Consider the following 20160-nt stretch of genomic DNA (forward strand, 5'->3'; position numbering starts at 1 on the left):
GATTAGTTTTTGCACTTTGCATCTCGCACACTGCGGTAGATCGAGTAGGCCTGAGATATGTTCGTTTAAGTGTCAAAATCTCGGTCAGAATCACTTTTTTTTAAACAAATTTGAAATAATTCCTATGATATATTATATTTCACAAGTGTCAATACTAGCAACGGAAAATATCATGTTGGCCATTTTTATTCATTCATTCATTCTCTTTATTTCGAAAACTAGTTCATAGAGTACAATACTTAAAATATAAAGTAAATAAATAGACATAAATATACTGAAAAACACCTCTCAAGTACAATTCAAACTTGCGTTTATGTATGCAGTAGGGACATCCATTTTACATATAGGCTACGGTCACACTAGAGTTTCAAGCCTGGCTTGACTCACCGCAGGTGAGATTGACCACATCTGCACCGACTCGCGCCTGGCGTGACCTCGATCTCAATCTACCTATCTCGATCCCGGCTCAGCACCCATATTGACCCTGGCATGACCGAGATTGACATTTCCTCGCCGGCTGTCGACCAATCACAGTCGATGACACCGTTGCGTTTAGAAGTTCTTGAATAAAAATCCCGCGAGTTCTTCATGTGTGTTCAATCAAGACGCAATCATTACTTTTCATAAAAGTTAATTCAAATTTTAATTAATAATAATGCTATTGATTTGGAGCGACCAGGAAACTGCTGACCTGGTAGATTTGTGGGGCCAACCCGAGCTGAGAGTCCGGATAGAAAATAACAAAACGGGAATTTTTGGCGTGCTTGCTGACAGATTAGCCAGTCTCGGACATGAGAAGAGAACACGGCCCAAATTCAAACAAAAGTGAAGGCATTGCAAGCCCAATACAAGCTGATAAAAGATCAGTTGAAGAAGAGTGGTTCGGGCACGTCTGGTGTAAAATCTTTGATTGCGATCCATCCAATCACACGCGCGTATATCTAATTCCGTGAAACAGAGTTGGCCAAGCTCTCTCTTTACGGCTCTGCTGTTTCGACTTTCATAATTTGGAGGTCAATCCAACTAGTGTGACCGATACAGAATTTCGAGCCTGGCTTGAAATCTCACCTGCGTTGAGTCAAGCTAGGCTTGAGACGCTAGTGTGACCGTAGCCATAAACTGCTGTCCTTGAGAACGTGATCATTATATGCACTTTACTAATGTATTCTCACAAATTTACACCCTCTCAATAAATCCATAGACGGATTTTCTAAAGAATTCGCCAAAACTGGGAAGGGAGTTGGAAACAAACATTTTGCTAGCACTGCATGATCTGGGTTTGTTCAACAATAACCGCAATGCATTGTTGTAGCACACTATAAGTGAATTAAACGATTTACATTTGCACCATAAATTGACACAGTAAAAATTAATGCAATAGGCATTAAACATGTGTGATAACAGAACCTAAATCAAGGTAAGGCTAGGCCTAGCTTAGCAGTGTTGGATAGGTTAATGTTTCCGGCGCCTACTGTATTTCTTCGCAGACCTACTGCAAAATGAAACATGAAACAATTTATGTGGAACACAAAAAATCTAATTTCAGACTTATTTTACATTTTTTCATGTTTGGGAATGTCTAAATTCAATTCCAGCAATCTTGTATTATATTTATAAATCTTATAACATATACAAAAATCAGATTTTTCTTATCAACTGAAATTTTGCTGGGAATGGGGCTTTAATGTTATGGTTATCGTGCTGATTGCATTAAATCTATACAAATTAGTGCTAAAAACTAAATTTGTTGGGACTTGAATCTGGATAGAGGATCCCATTGGAGTATGTGTCAATTTATTCTGCAATTTATTTTATCAATACTTTTATTTCTTTATTTTTTTAATGAATAAATAATATATTTTTACGGATTACTGTATTACACTGCCGGTTTCATTTCTCAGAATAATAGACAATGGGCATGTTTCTGCTGCAAATCCCAAAAATACAGGAATAATACAGGTATTCAAAATACCTGTATAATACCGGTACCGAAATCCTAACCCCATTTCTACTGCCGATCTGAGCTTATTCTAATGGGTGGTCGTGTCTGGTTTCTGTCAAAAACACGACGGAATTTCGTCATCGTTACCGAAAAGGCCATTCGCAAAGCGGAAGTTTGAATTGACCTTTGACGATACTATCAACAACAACTCCACCGTAACTGCGCAAAAATTCGAAGATGCTAGCGATACAGCTAAATATTATTATTTTAGTATTGGTAATTTTGTCGATGCTAGCAAATGGTTGTCGGCATGGCAACTGTTCGGTCCATTATTCCGAACCGCCAAGATATCGAAAGTTTAGGTGGATTTTGCAAAGGCAAAGAAGGCGATTGCTGACAACCCTAGCAATGGTACTGGGCACGGCTAACACCATCGACGACGATAGAGCTAGGTACGTTTTGTGCCACTGAACTTCCCATTCAATCTTTTCTTCGCCCCACGCTAGAACCAAAAAACGAGTTATCTCTTCAGTCCACATCTTTTCATTAGGCCTACAGACAGTATTTTGTACCTTCGCGCGCCTACACACTGGCTAGGCTAGCAAAGAGAAAAAGGTCGTATCGGGGTCATTCCGGGGGTCACCAATACAGGTATTTTGTGTTGCAGCTGAATTTAGGGACTGTGAATACCGTTACACATTCCTGAATACCGGTGCGTACCCTCAATCAATAGCGATTTTTTAAGCGGTACAGAAATACCTGTATTTCTTAGGATGGCCCGTTTCTACTGCAAAAATATATTATATATATATATAATGTATTTTAAAATACCTGTATTATACAGGTATTTTCTGGCAGCAGAAACAGGCCCAATGTTAACAGGTATTTACGCCATTCTACAAGATATTATGCAACAAATGCAATATGTAATAATATAATAATAATAATAATAATAATAATAATAATAATATAATAAATATATAATACTGTATATTGTAATAAAAAAATTTTTCAAAGTAAATGTAAATGAAAGGATGATAATAACTATTTCAGGCCCCTCCTTTAACCTTATCAATGAAATGTTTACAGTCATAACCTGTAGGTTATTTATCACATTGTCCTTGCAAACAGCCTTGCCTTTCAAGATACCAAACATTTTAATATCCTATATTTCACTGATGATCAATATGTACTGTAGTAGCATACTATATCATTGAACAAACAATAAAATATTGACCTCAGCGACCTTTCCGGTTAAGGTGAAGGTGATGATAAATTAGCCCGTCTACAGTTTTGCCTCTTAATATGCGCCTACACTCTGTTACCCTACTCAATACAGTGGCTGGGTAATTTGCAATATTCCTGATATCTCTGGAGTTGCTTTTCGTACGGTAACTGATGTTTAATGAGACATTTTGAAGTATTTATTTTGTAATTGGCAATTCAAATTGCTAATTAATTAATAGTTTCAACAATACGAGGAGAATTTGAAGAATAATTTCCGGAGAGAATTTTATTCGTGATACAAAGAAAAAAATACACATTTGTAGAAACATTATAAACCTTGAAGTGCAATCAATGTACAATTAGGATCAATTTCAGATGCATTTTATCACCTGTTTTATATACCTTACAATTGTTAGATTTTATTTGTTGATCAATAACAGCAAATCATTAATTTTAATCATAGGGTTGGAAAAAATTAAAAATCCTGTTAAAGCAGCAATTTTAAAATGAGATACAGATTTTAAAAATATTTATAAACTGGGGAAAAAACCAGTGTATAACCATCCTATTTTTCACTTTTCCCCATTTTCTAAATATTCAAAAATCTGTATCTCATTAACCGTTCGTCAATCACCCTTTTTGTGTCTTAGAAAAACGAGTTGCATAAAGCATCAATTATTTTTCCTCTGGAGCCTGGCTTAAAACTTTCATTTTCATCTACTTGTTAAAAATGTAAACATTCTACGCACTCTATACATGATTGGATAATATCATTATAGCAAAATGCACTATTCATAATGCTGTATGAAGGCATGGTAGGCCTACATACATTAACAGTAGAGAAATACATAAATGGGTAGCTTTAAACAAAACCTTGAACTTAATGCAACCTATTCCACTCTCTAGTTAATAACATAGTCATTAAGCAGTTAATTGCTCTTCACTATTATTTGTGTACAATTCAGCCAATCATAATAAATGTAATTAAATTATCGTTAATATCCCCCTGATATGGTCACAGAGGGATGTGAAAAAATGAAGAATATAATATCATTACAAAACTAAGAGAATTATAGTTATACACAGAACGCAGTGATGCAGCAGTATTGGAATAGACTTTGGAGCATATGTTCCCTGGTTCCTGCCAATGTTAATTATCGTTTGTCCTTGCACAAAACCTTAACCAAAGAATTTTTTTTATATCTTACTTGTTTAGCAAACTATATCTTTGAAAGATTGTCTTTTTTTTTTTTTTTTTATCATTTAGCGAAACAGTTTTGTATCTGGCTAGAGGAGAAAATATATATAGTATTTTATTAAAATTCATGTGTGTGCTTGAGATATTACGGCATCGTCATGGGGTACATTTCAGTAATTGAATTATATTCAACTAATTGTGAGGAAGAAATAAATATTTCTAATTAGATTTCAAGGTGAAGGCAGACATAGTTTTCCTTCCACGAAGGCGGGGGCACTAGCAAGCCAATAATAAAATCGTTATCAGGCAATGTTTGACACCTGTGTCCAACATATATAAATCAACACTGAGTAATTATTATTCATAATAAAAGATGAATATAAGATTTCATAAAATAAAACCCTAATTCTTTAGGAAAGATTATTTATTGCTGCTAGATTTATATTGCCTAGTAAATGAAAATTCTGGTAAAACCAGAATACTTTAAATGACAAAAAAACAATTAATTTTTGCAACGGAAATCTATGCAAACAGGAAGAGCATCATTTATGCATTATTAATAATGGACCACTGCTAGCTCAACACCTTGGATATTTTTTAGCAGGATCCAGATAACAAACTTACGCGCTCACCTTTGCATTCATACAAGAAATCCCCAATTGGAAATGCGTATGTGTGATTGGTTGATGATAGAAACGTGCTCAACTTGCTAACCGATAGCGCTCACTAACCGTTAGCGATCCGGATACTAGAGCTCTCGTGTGAACCTTAAAAAAGTTCTACTAGCAAGTATAACATTTTCTTGTATAAATTCTCAAAGTTATTAATTCATATTCTTAGTAATCTTAGCATTATTTATATTAATATTTGTATTATTTTAGGAATCTTTTCATATATTTATATATAATTTTGGATAGTAATGGTATTTAATTGTGCTACATGAACTTCAAAATATATAAAAATTATGATTATTACTTCCTAATGTTTTATGATTTTAGCACAGATAGTATACTAAAGTTTTAACAGAATTTGACCAGATTTGGTCAAATGTTTATGATGACCAATGAAGGTTCATAAAAAAAGCTGGGTTGACTCTGACATTTTGTGTTCTATCATCTTTAACATTTATCTACACAGGATTTGAAAACTACCAGCTTTGCACCTCGCTGCAAGTCAAAATAAGGACCACATTTTGCGGTCAATGGCAGGAGAAATTTGTTTAAAGCGAGTGCGATGTACTACTACGGCAATGCAAAGAAATATAACACATGATTGTGGGTTTAATTGAATTTCCTAGTTAAATAAAGAGTAATTTAATGTCTTCTCAGAGGAATAACATCACACAATTACCTTTCTAGTATCTAAGTTGCATCTAAGTTACAGTCGAAGGTTACTGTTCTACAGGATTTAACACTTATTGTACATTTACAGGTCGTAGTTCTTACACCCTGCAGTGAATTTCTTGGAAAATTCTGTAGACTATATAATATCTTGATATTTTTCAATTTCCTTTCTTAATTCTGTATTTTATTTAAAATTGAAACAGATGTATGACAAAGACTTTGCATTTCCATATTTGCAATTAATTAATGGTGAAAAGGAAGAGCAGGGTCACAGAATATGAAGTAAATTTTTGCAGATGGAGGAACGAATACTGTGAAGTCAGCAATGTTCCTCTGTTCAATATGCATAACATTCATTTTATGCAAATTAATAAAAACAGTTGGAGTTACCTACAGTAATGCAATGTCATGCCCGAAACATGGTTTTTCACATGACCACCATATTAAGATAATTTAACTTTGCTAATTATTGTTTTGCAATTCAAAATCTTTTTGGCTTACTATTATGTATTTATTTTGTATATGTAATTTATCAAAGTATTAGGTACTATTGTCACCCAAAAATTTGAATTACACATTTCAAATAATAGAAAAATATAAATATAAATACGAAACATGTTTAGCTGGTGGTAGATATAGACTTTGTGAGACATTAAAAGGAAAATGACTTGACTTCAATTTTTTTGTGAATTCTGTTTTGATTTTTCAAGATTGATTTCTTTTACTTTTTATCAGTACCGGTATATACAAAGACGAAAGACAGAGGAAAAATGAAAAACCTAATGAAAATATGAGTAGGGCTAATTAAAAAATCAAACCATGAATTATAATACATTGAAGGTGAAATGTATGGATGTAGGAAATAACATACAGAATAGGCCTATATAGAATTATGTAATAATAATTTTAAAAAATGAATGATACTTCAAGTTTTATTATCCCAAATATATAAGAACCATAAATAGGAAAAGCCAGACCATTTACATAAACACGTCCATAGTACACTCCTACTCTCTTTTACTATAAACTCCTTGATTCTGATTCTACTACTTTGTAAAAAAGGTAACTAAAAACGATATCAAATTCTATGACTGTGGGGTACTATCATCCGTCGTTACAAATCACAATAGAGCTATGAGAATTTTTCCCATAAACAAATTTCAGAGGGAAAATTTATTGCAAGAAAAATCTGAAGCCCATTATATAAAATCTACAAAGCTAATATATTCTACAAGTTGTATTATTTTTAGTATTTTTTTGTCAATTTGCATAGGCTCTTAAATTGGTTGGTAATAAATTTTAAAATTGTGATTTTACTTCTGTAAATCAATGTAAACCAAATCATTTTGATCTGTATTTCTTTTTTTTAAATGAACTTTTGAAATTTATATCTCTATATCTCATCATCGACACAAACTTTTACAATTAAATCAATAATCAAAACCACATAGTTCAACCAATATTAATGATTAAAAAAAAATATGTTACTACATACATCAAAAAGCAATTACAATTCCTTTAAACGTTAATTTATCATCTTTTTAGAATTAGTTTCCAGTTGTAAAATTGTTGTTAAGAATTAAATTAAAGAATAGCAATTAATAATAATAATATTATTAATTTAATTTAATATTATTAATTTAATATCATTCTGGTGGGACATAGGGACAGTTATACAGAGTTCACCTAATGGCCAAGTCACTTTTTATATTTTCCCATTTTTTCCAAGGAAAAACTGTCAGCAATGAAACAAATAAAATTTGATAATATAAAAATTTATATCACAATAAAATATTAAGTTTGAGTTGAGAAAATGGTCAAAATTGAAGCATTAAATGCATCATTTATATCACAATAAAATATTAAGTTTGAGTTGAGAAAATGGTCAAAATTGAAGCATTAAATGCATCTAACATTTACAATTAGAAGCATGCGAGGATAAATATTAAGTATGCAAGATGATTTATAGTTGGCATAAAAATCAATAGAAAATGAATTTTAAAGAGAAATTGATTTTATAAATATTAATTTTTGCTAAATACCTATAAACTGTGATATGTATTCAAATTAGTATTGTGAACTAGGGACATATGGCAATTCTTTTCTTGAAGGTTTTTCGTACGCCTGAATCTTTATCTACAAATACTAACAAATATCACCATACATCTATCTTGTTTCTACCTCGATCAGAACATACTATGACAACAAATACATTGATAATTCCAACATGGAAAAATACTCATGGGAAGAGAACCTTCCGATACCGAGCACCAATGCTCTGGAATGACCTTCCAGTTGATATTCATAAACATTTCCAAACTATTAAGTTGATTTTTAAACCTTTTAATTTCTTTGGTGCATTGTTTTTTTTTTTTTTTACCTCTTTTTTTCTTTCATCTGTTATTTTGTTAAATTATTTTTACTTAATCTGGATCTCTTGGGAGACTAGTACATCAATTGTATTGAAATGAGCTTTCCAGAATAAAGAAAGATTTGTATTGTATTGTAATAGGAAAACTGGGAATACATTTAAATGCAGGCTATATTAGTCCACTGTTTTTAAATTTTGTTTTTTTCATTTAGAACAAAATTTCCTGTTTGTTTTCATTTCAATTATTTAGTACAAGGAACAATAATATTGACAAAAACCTTTATAAATTTGGCAGGATATATATGAGCACATTCATCAACACATTAAATATGAAAGGTTCTTTTTCTACTGTATTTGAATGTCAATTTTAACAGATAAAACGTAATTCAAAATCTTTAAAAAATTGGCAGAAATGGTGTGAATGGACACCCAAACAAAACCATAAACTTAACCAGATATTGTTCGCATGGCCAGAACCTAGCCTATAAACTGAAATAACAAAGTTAACATCAGCAGAATAAGTAGGACAAGAGCTACTCATTTTAAATGTTACTCGCATGAGTAGAGTTAACATATTGCGGTTGATGACGGATGCTTCCCTGTAATGACTGCTATTACTGAGTGAATGTTTCCCGATGCTTTAGACACAACCGGAGGACTCTTTAATGAGACTTCCAACACAAATTATGCGTAATTAAACATAGTTTCACAATATTTGGTAACAAAGACATTCATTGTAATTTGAAGAATCTTTAATAGTTCTTTGTTTGTTATATTTTATAATTTTGTTCTTACAGTACAGTATACTGAATGATCATTTTCAGTGAGGAAGCAATGATATCCAGCAGTGGTTCAGCCAAACATTGATATAAAAAGTAAATGCAACTAAAGAAATAAAATAATAGCACAGTCAGTTAAACTCAAGACATGATGTGTGTACTGAACCACGATGATCTTTTCAGAACTTTTGGCTTAATTCTATCATTGCTCTCCTTTGGTTCCAGATAAAATGCAAGTTTCAAAAGCAGATGAGAAAAAGTGGAAAGAGTAAAGGATTGTCCTCTAGCCCCAATTCCCTACCAAAAGGACCTCACTAGAAAATTGTCTTCCAACTTTCGTGGCCTAACATTGGTACATTTCGTACCAAAGAAATCTCATTCAATCAAATCCTGTAGTAAAAAAAAATTATGACTGACATAACTAAAATCAAGTATGTGAAAGAATTATGAGGAATTAAAATATGGTATTTTAAAATGCTGAGTGGCTCAATCGATTTTTATATAATTTGAGAGTCAATTCCATTCTTTAGTAGGATACGAGAAAGTGTTCTTTTAAAGCTGTATGCTATTCTAAGGTAGTTTCATTGAGTATCCTTTAGTAGTATTCTTAATCACTGAAATTACAACCACACGGAAATCTAAAGAAAAAGTATCTCACTGCAGTATTTTTAATAAGTTGTGATGAAAGACGTAGATTTGTAGAATGTACATATTATTACAAAACTGTCTGTATTATATTCAGTATGTATGATTCATTCCTACAGTAGTTCATAAAGACTATGCCTACCATATATTCTCGCATGTAAGACAAGACTCAAAATAGCAAATTACGATCGAAAAACAGGGGGTCGTGTTATATGCGTAACACATACCATACACATTTTTTATTTTAAAATCATGTTTGTCTTATATGTGGATTGTCCATAACATGCAAATTTACTAACTGAAATAGGCCAAGCCGTCACGGCAAAGGTGGCCGTCCTAAATAATTGTAGGCCATCCAAAAGACGGCCGGACGGCTCACTGGCTAAGCCTATGAATATGTGGGGATAGAAGATTTTGATGAACATTTATAAGCCCATAAAATGGTATTACTGCCCATAAATGGATTGAGCCTATATTTAGTTCACATTATTAGTGGATTAGTGGTCTTATATTATTTCGACATACAAAAAAGCGTCCAAAAAATATTCTCAAAATCGGGGGTTGTCTTACACACGGATTGCCTTATAGGCGAGAATATACAGTATATTTCTTTACTGTACTTTCTTTTATCTGAAAAAATGTGGGTTCCATGGCTTTATATCTCTTTCATAGTAAGGACAGGCAATAATGATATAGCAGTCAGTGAATAAATCTCAAGATGTAATTAACACAAAAATCTTAAAACATAGTGCCGTATTTTTGTACTATGCTATAGAAAGTTTTACACAACCCCATTTTATTCCAATGTTAAACACCATAATTTTACATCCTATACTTAGCATTACATTTATAGCTTTAATAAATTGAATTATAAATTTATGTGAATTATAATTTTCAAAATACAAAAATTGTAAAATTATTTTTATTTCAATTTAATTAAATACTACAGATACTACTGAAAGTAACATAATTAAAGTAGAACTGTCTATTTGTAATCAAAATTTAACTTAAGCAACTGTTTGTTTATTTATTCGGCATCTTTCAATACATAAAAATAGCATTAAAATATTATAAAAAAAATTAAAAATTATATACAAAATTTTTTCATAATTTTACATCCTATACTTAGCATTACATTTATAGTTTTAATAAATTAAATTATAAATTTATGTGAATTATAATTTTCAAAATACAAAAATTTTATTTCAATTTAATTAAATACTATAGATACTACTAAAAATAACATAATTAAAGTAAAACTGTCTATTTGTAATCAAAATTTACCTTAAGCAACTGTTGGTTTATTTATTCGGCATCTCTCAATATATAAAAATGGCATTAAAATATTATAAAAAGTTTAAAAATTATATACAAAAGGACACAGAAAAAAATTCTGATGCCAGGATAAGTTAATAAGTTAATAAAATAACTTATTTCCAATGTGGTGGAATAAAGTAAGAACATGAGCATCTGCGATACAACTATAAATAATTATTGAAAAGTTTGTGAAGCAAGAGTAATTCATGGTATTGGAAAGGAACCACAGAACATGCTAAATTAAATTTTTGGAGAAGAGGATTATCTTGGAAATGACCGCAAATTGAAATTATACTTGGTTTGCTTGGTTCGTTAAATTAAAAAATTCTGGAAACCTCAAAACTTTAAGATACACCATCTGTCATAAAATTTAGATAAAAGTCTAAAAAAATCAAATTATCATATGGAATAGCTCATTTGAAATTTGATATGATTGATTTGGAATTACACTGGGCCTGCGGTTCATAGTCTGTATCCGAGAAGACTTGTTCCACAACCAGAAACATGACGAGCATGCCGCTCGGACCATCACCGCATTATGGTTGTTGTGAACCTGCCTTAACCACTAGGCCATTCGATTCACCTAAGGTTAAGGTCACCAGATTCATGTAATTTATTGTCAAACTATACATAAAGAATATATTTTTTTTACGTTAGTATGCTGTACATGCAGGATGTAAATCTAAACTTTATTCTGTGGCATATTTTCTAAAAAAGATGAATATTGTAGGTGAAAGCATAATGTAGGTAAAAAGCTAAGTGAATCATCACAAACCAGGATTTTTTTCTACAAGCTAGCCAGGGTCTTACAAAAATAGAATTAAAGCAATAAAAAATACTAGACAGGCAATTCACTGTTCTTTGATCACATTATATCTGTGACCAAATACAAAACCTTTTTGTAGAACATACAGGATAGACAATGTATAGAAAAAAAATGAAAAAAATTAATGGCGTCGTCTGTGTAGTTCTGAATAAATTTAATTTGATAGATTGTGATTGTTGCAAAATTTAAAATAAAAGGGGATTTTTTGGCATCCAAACTCAGCATAGGAAAGAGAAACTGCATTAACTCAGTTGGCTATATGGATGGTAGCCTATGTGCACTGAGCCATGAAGAATTTTGGGACCCTGGTTTAAACCAGACCTTCCTACAGTGTCAATCAAACTAATCAGGAACAGGGTCTACAAAGCGCATATGTTTCACAAACACACATAAATTGGTTGAGGTCCAGGCTCTCAACCCTAAGGTTATCGGTTCACTTCTCATGGTGAACTCTGGTATGGTAAAATGGTACTGGATTCGTAACTGGACAACGCTACAATTTCTCATCTCCGTGAAGGTAGTCCTCCTGCAATATATCATACATAAAAACAATAATATCCAATATTACTAGAACGTCCTACTAGGTACCCATCTATACCTCTGGTTGGAGTGAGAGAAACATTAGTAATATGCCTTAGGATACCATAAAGAATTAAAATAATCATGGGAGGCAGAATAATGGAGTGACTGATAATGTGCTCAGCAACAAAGCAAGTAGACTGCTACCTGGATGCAACTTTCTATCAATAGAGGGCTCTTTACAATGTCCATCTTAATGAAGAGATGTTTCTCATAGTTTGTTATCCCATTTGTACAGTCTATTGATGAAGTCCACTGTTTGGATGAAAGAAATTAAATTTTATACAAGTTACTCTTAAAAGTGCTGCATCATTTCTTTTATATTAATGAAGAGAGAAATTTGTCAATTCAGTCAACACATAGGGCATATTTTGAATATTATTTTTGCTTAAAAATAGACGATGACTCTTTCTTACACAATGACTAACATTCATATGCCTTAGATTTACAAATAATCAATTTCCAAGAAATTAAATTAATTTCTGACTTTAACATTACATTAAGTTATATTGACATTATAGACCTCTCAGATATCAGTTATTTTCTTAGGTGTATCGGCCTTATAAGTGCATAAAACAATAATGAAGAATATATATAATGATAATAACAAATTTGAATATGATGATAGGGGGCAAGGACAGCTCCCTCCTCCCCATCCTCTGCATCACAGTTGGCTTTATACTGATAAATTTATTGTTGAAACAAAATAACAAACACAATTTTAGAACGCCAGTTTCAATGTACCGTCTGCGGTGTAATATGTCAAATGAATAACTGTATCAGCCACAGTGGTTCAAGTTATCAACTTGCAATATCAAAACAATTTAGTTTTTCAGAGGTTGCTTGAAGATGATAGACCTCAAGGCTTCGTTTCCTCAAAATCGCCACACTACATTTTCAGTGCAATCGTTGTACTGTGTAGCAGTCCCTGACGCAATCGAGAAGGCTCCCTGACCAATCAGCATCACCGAAAGCTGTTGGCGATAGTGTGTAGCGATTGTATGGAAACCAAGCTTAACCTAATTACCAGCCAATTTAATATTACTTTATGTATTTGTTAATTTGTGAGTCAAAATTTACATGTGGTAATTTTAAATTGAAAGCTAATAACTCACTTAACATAAAGTAAGCAATTCTAATATAAACAAATTACCTTAAAATTGTTATATTGGTGAAGCTGTAGAATGCGTGAGCTCTGAGGCTTTTCCCCTTCAATCCCCCCCCCCACCCTCTACAGAGACTTTACCTCTAGACATTAGGCATCTCCAGTGAGAACCTACAGTATGGGTCCCCCACAGTTAAAGCTTATTCCCCCTCCTCTGCAAAAAATATTGAATCTCTGCCACTGTGTGGAAGAGAATTTAAGCAATTTTTAAGAGTATGCTCCTAAAGAGAATATGAACTGCCATACCATCTAAGATGTGTATGTGTGTGTGTGTGTGGATGTGGCTATACAGAATATCAATTCATTTATGGACTCGATAAGAAGTATCTTAAATAGTTTATACTTGTTTAAATACCAATAGTATTAGATTTGCCACTTAAGTATGTGGAGCATGCTATAATACCTAAATGCGTTCAGAATTCCCAGGTTATTAAATGAACCCTGGAAACAACCTCTGACCTAGAATAAAACATTATAGTTGTGACTGCATCTGCAACAAAAAGATAATGGTACTGTATTGTCAGTAATAGAGCTCATTTGCACTTACCTGAATTGGAAAGAACAAGAAGAATACCCCGGTACCCAAAATGGCAGATGGTCCAATCAAAATGGCTGTGTAAACCCATCCGGTTATAGCTAGCACTGGACCGACAAAGAGAAATGGTAGAAACAGGACCATGTCCAACACACGCTGCCCATCACTTGTACACAAATTTATTATCTACGGAAAAATTCAATAAGCCATATAATTATTTAAAAACATACCACTTTGGTAATCATAGTTTGTTACATAATATGAAATTATGCAACTATTTCTGCCATCCAGTAAAGTAAAAACAATTACAAAAACAGAGACATATTTACATATTAAGCAAGACGATGACCTTTAGAGCATTGGAGAGTCAATTTGAACCTCTAATACACTAATAAAGTCTCATTTTGGTAATACTACTTATTCAGTTAAACAAGGTTAGTAAAGTATTCACAAAAAATATTCATAAATTCAATTCTTACTGTAGTAGTATAAGACCAGACTATGTGCTGTTAAATGTTTAAGTAAGTTAAACAAACACGAAACAAAAATATGTACACAAAAGAAATGTAGAATTATCTTCAAAAAAGTACACAATGATATGTAATGAATATAACGTAAGAATTTAACTATTTCGACATCAGTTAATAACAGTTCTAAGTATTAATCAAAAACTAAAGTATAAAAAAAGTAAGATATTGAAATATTGATTTTTTTTTCGTTCAAATTTATTGGAGTTGCTATATTTACAGTCTAACACTAAGCTGCTAGTCTGGCAATACGACCAGTAATAGTATAGCATGGTGGGGAGCTGCTATATTTACAGTCTAACACTAAGCTGCTAGTCTGGCAATACGACCAATAATAGTATAGCATGGTGGGAGTTGCTATATTTACAATCTAACACTAAGCTGCTAGTCTGGCAATACGACCAGTAATGGTATAGCAAGGTGGGGAGTTGCTATATTTACAGTCTAACACTAAGCTGCTAGTCTGGCAATACAACCAGAAATAGTATAGCAGTGGGGAGCTGCTATAGTTACAGTCTAGCACTAAGCTGCTAGTCAGGCTAATATGACCAGTAATAGTATAGCGTGGTGGGGAGCTGCTATATTTTCTGTCAAGCACTAAGCTGCTAGTCGGGCTAATACGACCAGTAATAGTATAGCGTGGTGGGGAGCTACTATATTTTCTGTCTAGCACTAAGCTGCTAGTCAGGCTAATACAACCAGTAATAGTATAGCGTGGTGGGGAGCTGCTATATTTTCTGTCAAGCACTAAGCTGCTAGTCGGGCTAATACAACCAGTAATAGTATAGCGTGGTGGGGAGCTGCTATATTTACAGTCTAACACTAAGCTGCTAGTCATGCTAATACAACCAGTAATAGTATAGCGTCATGGGGAGTTGTTATATTTTCTGTCTAGCACTAAGCTGCTAGTCATGCTAATACAACCAGTAATAATATAGCATGGTGGGGAGCTGCTATATTTTCTGTCTAGCACTAAGCTGCTAGTCGGGCTAATACAACCAGTAATAGTATAGCGTGGTGGGAAGCTGCTATATTTACAGTCTAACATTAAGCTGCTAGTCATGCTAATACAACCAGTAATAGTATAGCGTGGTGGGGAGCTGCTATATTTTCTGTCCAGCACTAAGCTGCTAGTCGGGCTAATACAACTAGTAATAGTATAGCGTGGTGGGAAGCTGCTATATTTACAGTCTAACACTAAGCTGCTAGTCATGCTAATACAACCAGTAATAGTATAGCATGGTGGGGAGCTGCTATATTTTCTGTCTAGCACTAAGCTGCTAGTCAGGCTAATACAACCAGTAATAGTATAGCGTGGTGGGAAGTTGCTATATTTACAGTCTAACACTAAGCTGCTAGTCATGCTAATACAACCAGTAATAGTATAGCATAGCGGGGAGCTGCTATAGTTTCTGTCTAGCACTAAGCTGCTAGTCAGGCTAATACAACCAGTAATAGTATAGCATAGTGGGGAGCTGCTATATTTTCTGTCTAGCACTAAGCTGCTAGTCATGCTAATACAACCAGTAATAGTATAGCGTGGTGGGGAGATGCTATATTTTCTGTCTAGCACTAAGCTGCTAGCAGGCTATACGACTGGTTATAGTGTATCTAGCTTACAGCATGCTAGGGAGTTTCTATGTTTCAGTCTAGCACATAAGCTGCTACTCAGGCTATCGGACCAATATTAGTGGATTGTAGCTGTAATACCGTATGCTGGGGAGTAGTTATGGTTCTGTCTAGCTCATAGGCTGCTAGTCAGGCTAATTTGTTGGAAGATTAAGAGCCCAAAAATTTAAGTGAGCACCAATCCTGAACATATGGCTATAGCTTAAAACGCTTTCTCGATGGTTGAGTTGGATTTCTGAGCAATAGTGACTACTCTCTAAATAATAGGTTTTAAAGTGGCGTAATTTTGGTAAGCTATAACTGCTTTCAAATTGGAATATAACAATGCTGACCTGTTGTTTGTGATTGGTGTGTACTTAGTTAGATGTGCTTGTTTTTATACAGACTATTCTTATTATTTCATATACAGTAGGCCTAATTCAACTCAAAATATGAAAAGATACTTTAAAAATTATGATTCATCATCATTACTACCACTAATTATCATTGTCATTAGAATTGTCATTATTAACATAACTAAGATTATTTTCCTTATTGTTGTATAATTAGCACTGCACTGTCATTAAATGCTATAAGCAAAAAATGCTAAAGATTTAAAGAGTTTTAAAAATATTGTGTCAAACCTGACCAGATTTTATTATTTCAAATTTGAAATTGTTTAAAAGTAGTATTTAGTTCCTAATTTTTACAGTTGGTAGGTTTTTACTTTTCCATGTTTGTTTTCCTTTTCTTTTATCATACCAGTAGTTTAAGAACATGGCCTCTTGGAAGACCAACCTTTGTAAAAAGATTGAAATGAGTATCCATGGATAAATAAAGTTTATTATTATTATTATTATTATTATTATTATTATTATTATTATTATTATTATTATTATAACACATTATACTTATAGTATTCAACAGGACAAAGATCTGTTTAGTAGTTAAGAGTGATTTGATTGTATTGAATACCACTCTTAATTTCCAGGGCAACAAATAAATTTTATTTTGATCCCGATCTTTACCATGATTTTTGTATCATCTTGATTGTCATCTTTACTATTTTCATTATAACTATCATATAAAAAAATTTATTAAATAATTTCAAAGATTTCATTGGTAAGTTGCACATATATTTTTTTTATCATTGTAGAATTTTTAATAATGGATTTCACAAGGACCAATGTAGCAGGGAACATGCTAAGTTTCCCCTACATTAGCATAGGTTGTGTGTAACATTTTTCCTTGAGTAAATCAGGAAATGGGAAGACAAAAAGTTCTACTTCTTCTACTGCTACTACGAGCTGCTGTCACTCCTCAATTGGTCTTTAGTGACATTACCAGTTAATATCATTGTCATCCCTACGAAAATTTCAGTGTCCCCTTTGTCAATATCATTGTCATATCATTTCCATTAACATCCTGGAATACCATTGAACTAAAATAGTTTTGTCATAAACGTTGATATTTACGACTCTGTTATGCATTGTCTACATCTGCACTGACAATATCAGCTATGACTGCCAAATATAAATGATTCATTTAGACAGCCAATGATTTATGGGCTGGAATGTACTAGAAAAAAAAAAAAACCTTTTGTAAAATCATTCCTTAAATAATATTTCTGACAGCATACACAACATTGTACGGTATCATACATGACCCACTAGTATGATGAATATATGAGGCTTGCCATCCGAAAACCTGTATCAATGACCAATTGACTTTTTAATATATTCTTTTCTCCATATTGTGAGCTTTACAATGATGGAGCATATAATTGAATTGCCTTTAACTAATGCCAAAGTTGAGTAAAAGTAAGGCTTCTCTATGCTAAATTACAGAATATTGCCACAATCTGCTAATCACCAAGTTTAACAATTAACGACAGTAGACAGGCTTTGGAATGGTAGCTTCATATAAATTAAAACATGTATTCAGTCACACATAACTTTGAAATGTAAACATTAATATTGTACTTACACTCAAAAATCTTATGTCACAATGATAATTCTAAAGTTGGCATATTAACAACATTTTAAGTAAACTGAAGTAACTTTACCAACAAGAAACTTCTACCCTTCGCATGTTTCCTGAATAAGGAGTTGCATATAAGTATTTGTTTAAAGTCAATCAAACAATAGAATTAATAAATAGCTAAATAGTAAAGTGTACTGTACACATGTTTTTCTGAGTGCTTCTTCTGTTTGATTTGATGTTACCTAGCAATGCACATCAAAGTCCCTTATGTATAAGCAAAGTACCTGTGATTGAATATGACTGTAACTATACCAATGAATATAAATTCTACCTTTTTGGAAAACACACAAGTGACAATGAAATTACTTTACACAGATTCAATTCACAGAATGCTTATAATCCAATATGACACACTTGACAGTTTTTAGTGTCGGTCATAAAAATGAAGAACTACAGTACAGGCCTTATAATATTAAATGTGTCACATTGGCTCATATCTATTTAGTCTACAATTATATTGTATTGCAAGATTACTAAGAGGAATTTAAGGAAAAAGTTGAACTGGCCCATGTCAATGTAGTAGAAACAGGGAAAATTATGTTCAATATATAGAAATATATCAAAGACTTTACTGATTCACAGACATTCCAACAACAATTCAGAAATATTCTGCCTGGGTTTATGGATAATTAAAACCAGTACTAATCAGATGCCTTTGTTAAGCCAACAATATACTAGAAGGCTATTAAATGTATCATAAAAGGAATCCCCTCAGCACATGCTGGAGTAAATTAGGGGGAACTAACCATTATGAAGAGTATATTGCCCTCATTGTAACAAGTAGAGATGGAATGGAAATGCAAATATTACAGGGAAAAGATGATGTGGAAACGACGTCAGAAACATCAAAATTTAATAAATCGTCTTTTACCCTAAAATGAAATTTACAATTAAGTTTTTCTTTATAACTTACTGAAGGGTTGTATTACATTTAATTTCTTATACCACATGTTTAACTCATATTAAACTGTACTTTTGACCAAAAGTGTACATTGATTTTCTAATTACTTTTCAATTCTAAAATGATATTTAAAGGTAAACTCTTGTTTTTACATATATTAGTGCAAATTACTTTTATTGATTTTAGGCCTTTGTGTTTACTTTGTACAATGTACTGTATACTTAAGTTCTACAATGGAAACTTGTTTTACTTTGGTAAAGTTACTTTTATTAATTATATGTTTTGTTAGAAAATAAAACAGCTTTATCATAGTTCAGTTGTAAGCAACCTTAAAGTAATCAGGGGTCTTAGATTAAAATCCAGCTCAAACAAAATGTTTCACTCAAAAACTTTTTATCTACATAATAAGACATTTATAAGGCACTGCTATCCACTAGGAGTGTGAAAACTTCAAAGGTTCATTACATTAAGTCAACTTGGTTCATAATAGGCATATAATTTTGGGATTTTTCTCAAACATGATAATACAAACAAATGCACATCCTCCTCTCAGATATCGAATTGAAACAAACATGTTCCTTTACAACCAGTTTTCTCCCAAACCCAACCTATTCCAAACAAACTTCTATTTTGTCAGAAAATGGAGAAAATAGGGAAAAGAACTATTAACTATTTATTTTGTTATCATACATTTATAAGAATTTTAATAATGATATTTTACAATGTGAGTACTTCATATGAATATGTAAAGACTGGAGTACTGTACATAAGTAAAGACAAAATTCTGTACATGAATATGCTAGCATGGATTGAGGTGAATAACCTAAAAAGAAAAAAAAATGTGATTTACTGTACACACCAACTGCTGGCTTATAATATCATTTACATTCATAGATTCAATCATTCTACATGAATATATGAGACATAAAAGTGGTGTTTCTGATGCCATTATGTTTTTCATATTTCCATTCAGGAGATACCTTGATGCTCTCAACTTATTTATTATATGAATTCTACTTCATTTTTACAGTATATGTAGTTGTATGATATTTATTTATTTTTTAATTTGTGTAAAATATTGATGATGTATTTTTGTATTTAAAACATCAAAGGATCATAATAAGAGTAAATCTTTTGTAAAACGGATTGAACTT

The 20160-nt window shown here is 32.3% G+C and overlaps 1 protein-coding gene across 1 annotated transcript in view; it reads right to left on the bottom strand.

Moving 5' to 3' along the window:
• Positions 1 to 12141: 12141 nt before the first annotated feature.
• The window catches only part of LOC117100463 (multidrug resistance-associated protein 5-like), a 68383-nt gene continuing 60364 nt past the window's right edge, over positions 12142 to 20160 (bottom strand). Inside the window, exons 7-8 of the mRNA XM_033240165.1 lie at positions 13940 to 14113; positions 12142 to 12174 (exon numbers count right to left, since the gene is read on the bottom strand). Coding sequence (XP_033096056.1) covers positions 12142 to 12174; positions 13940 to 14113 — 207 coding nt within the window. The remainder of the gene's footprint in view (positions 12175 to 13939; positions 14114 to 20160) is intronic.

This window comes from Anneissia japonica, unplaced genomic scaffold (assembly GCF_011630105.1).
Source record: "Anneissia japonica isolate Jap-2015-1 unplaced genomic scaffold, ASM1163010v1 scaffold685_len2926416_cov193, whole genome shotgun sequence".
In the NCBI taxonomy this organism is placed as follows: Eukaryota; Metazoa; Echinodermata; class Crinoidea; order Comatulida; family Comatulidae; genus Anneissia; species Anneissia japonica.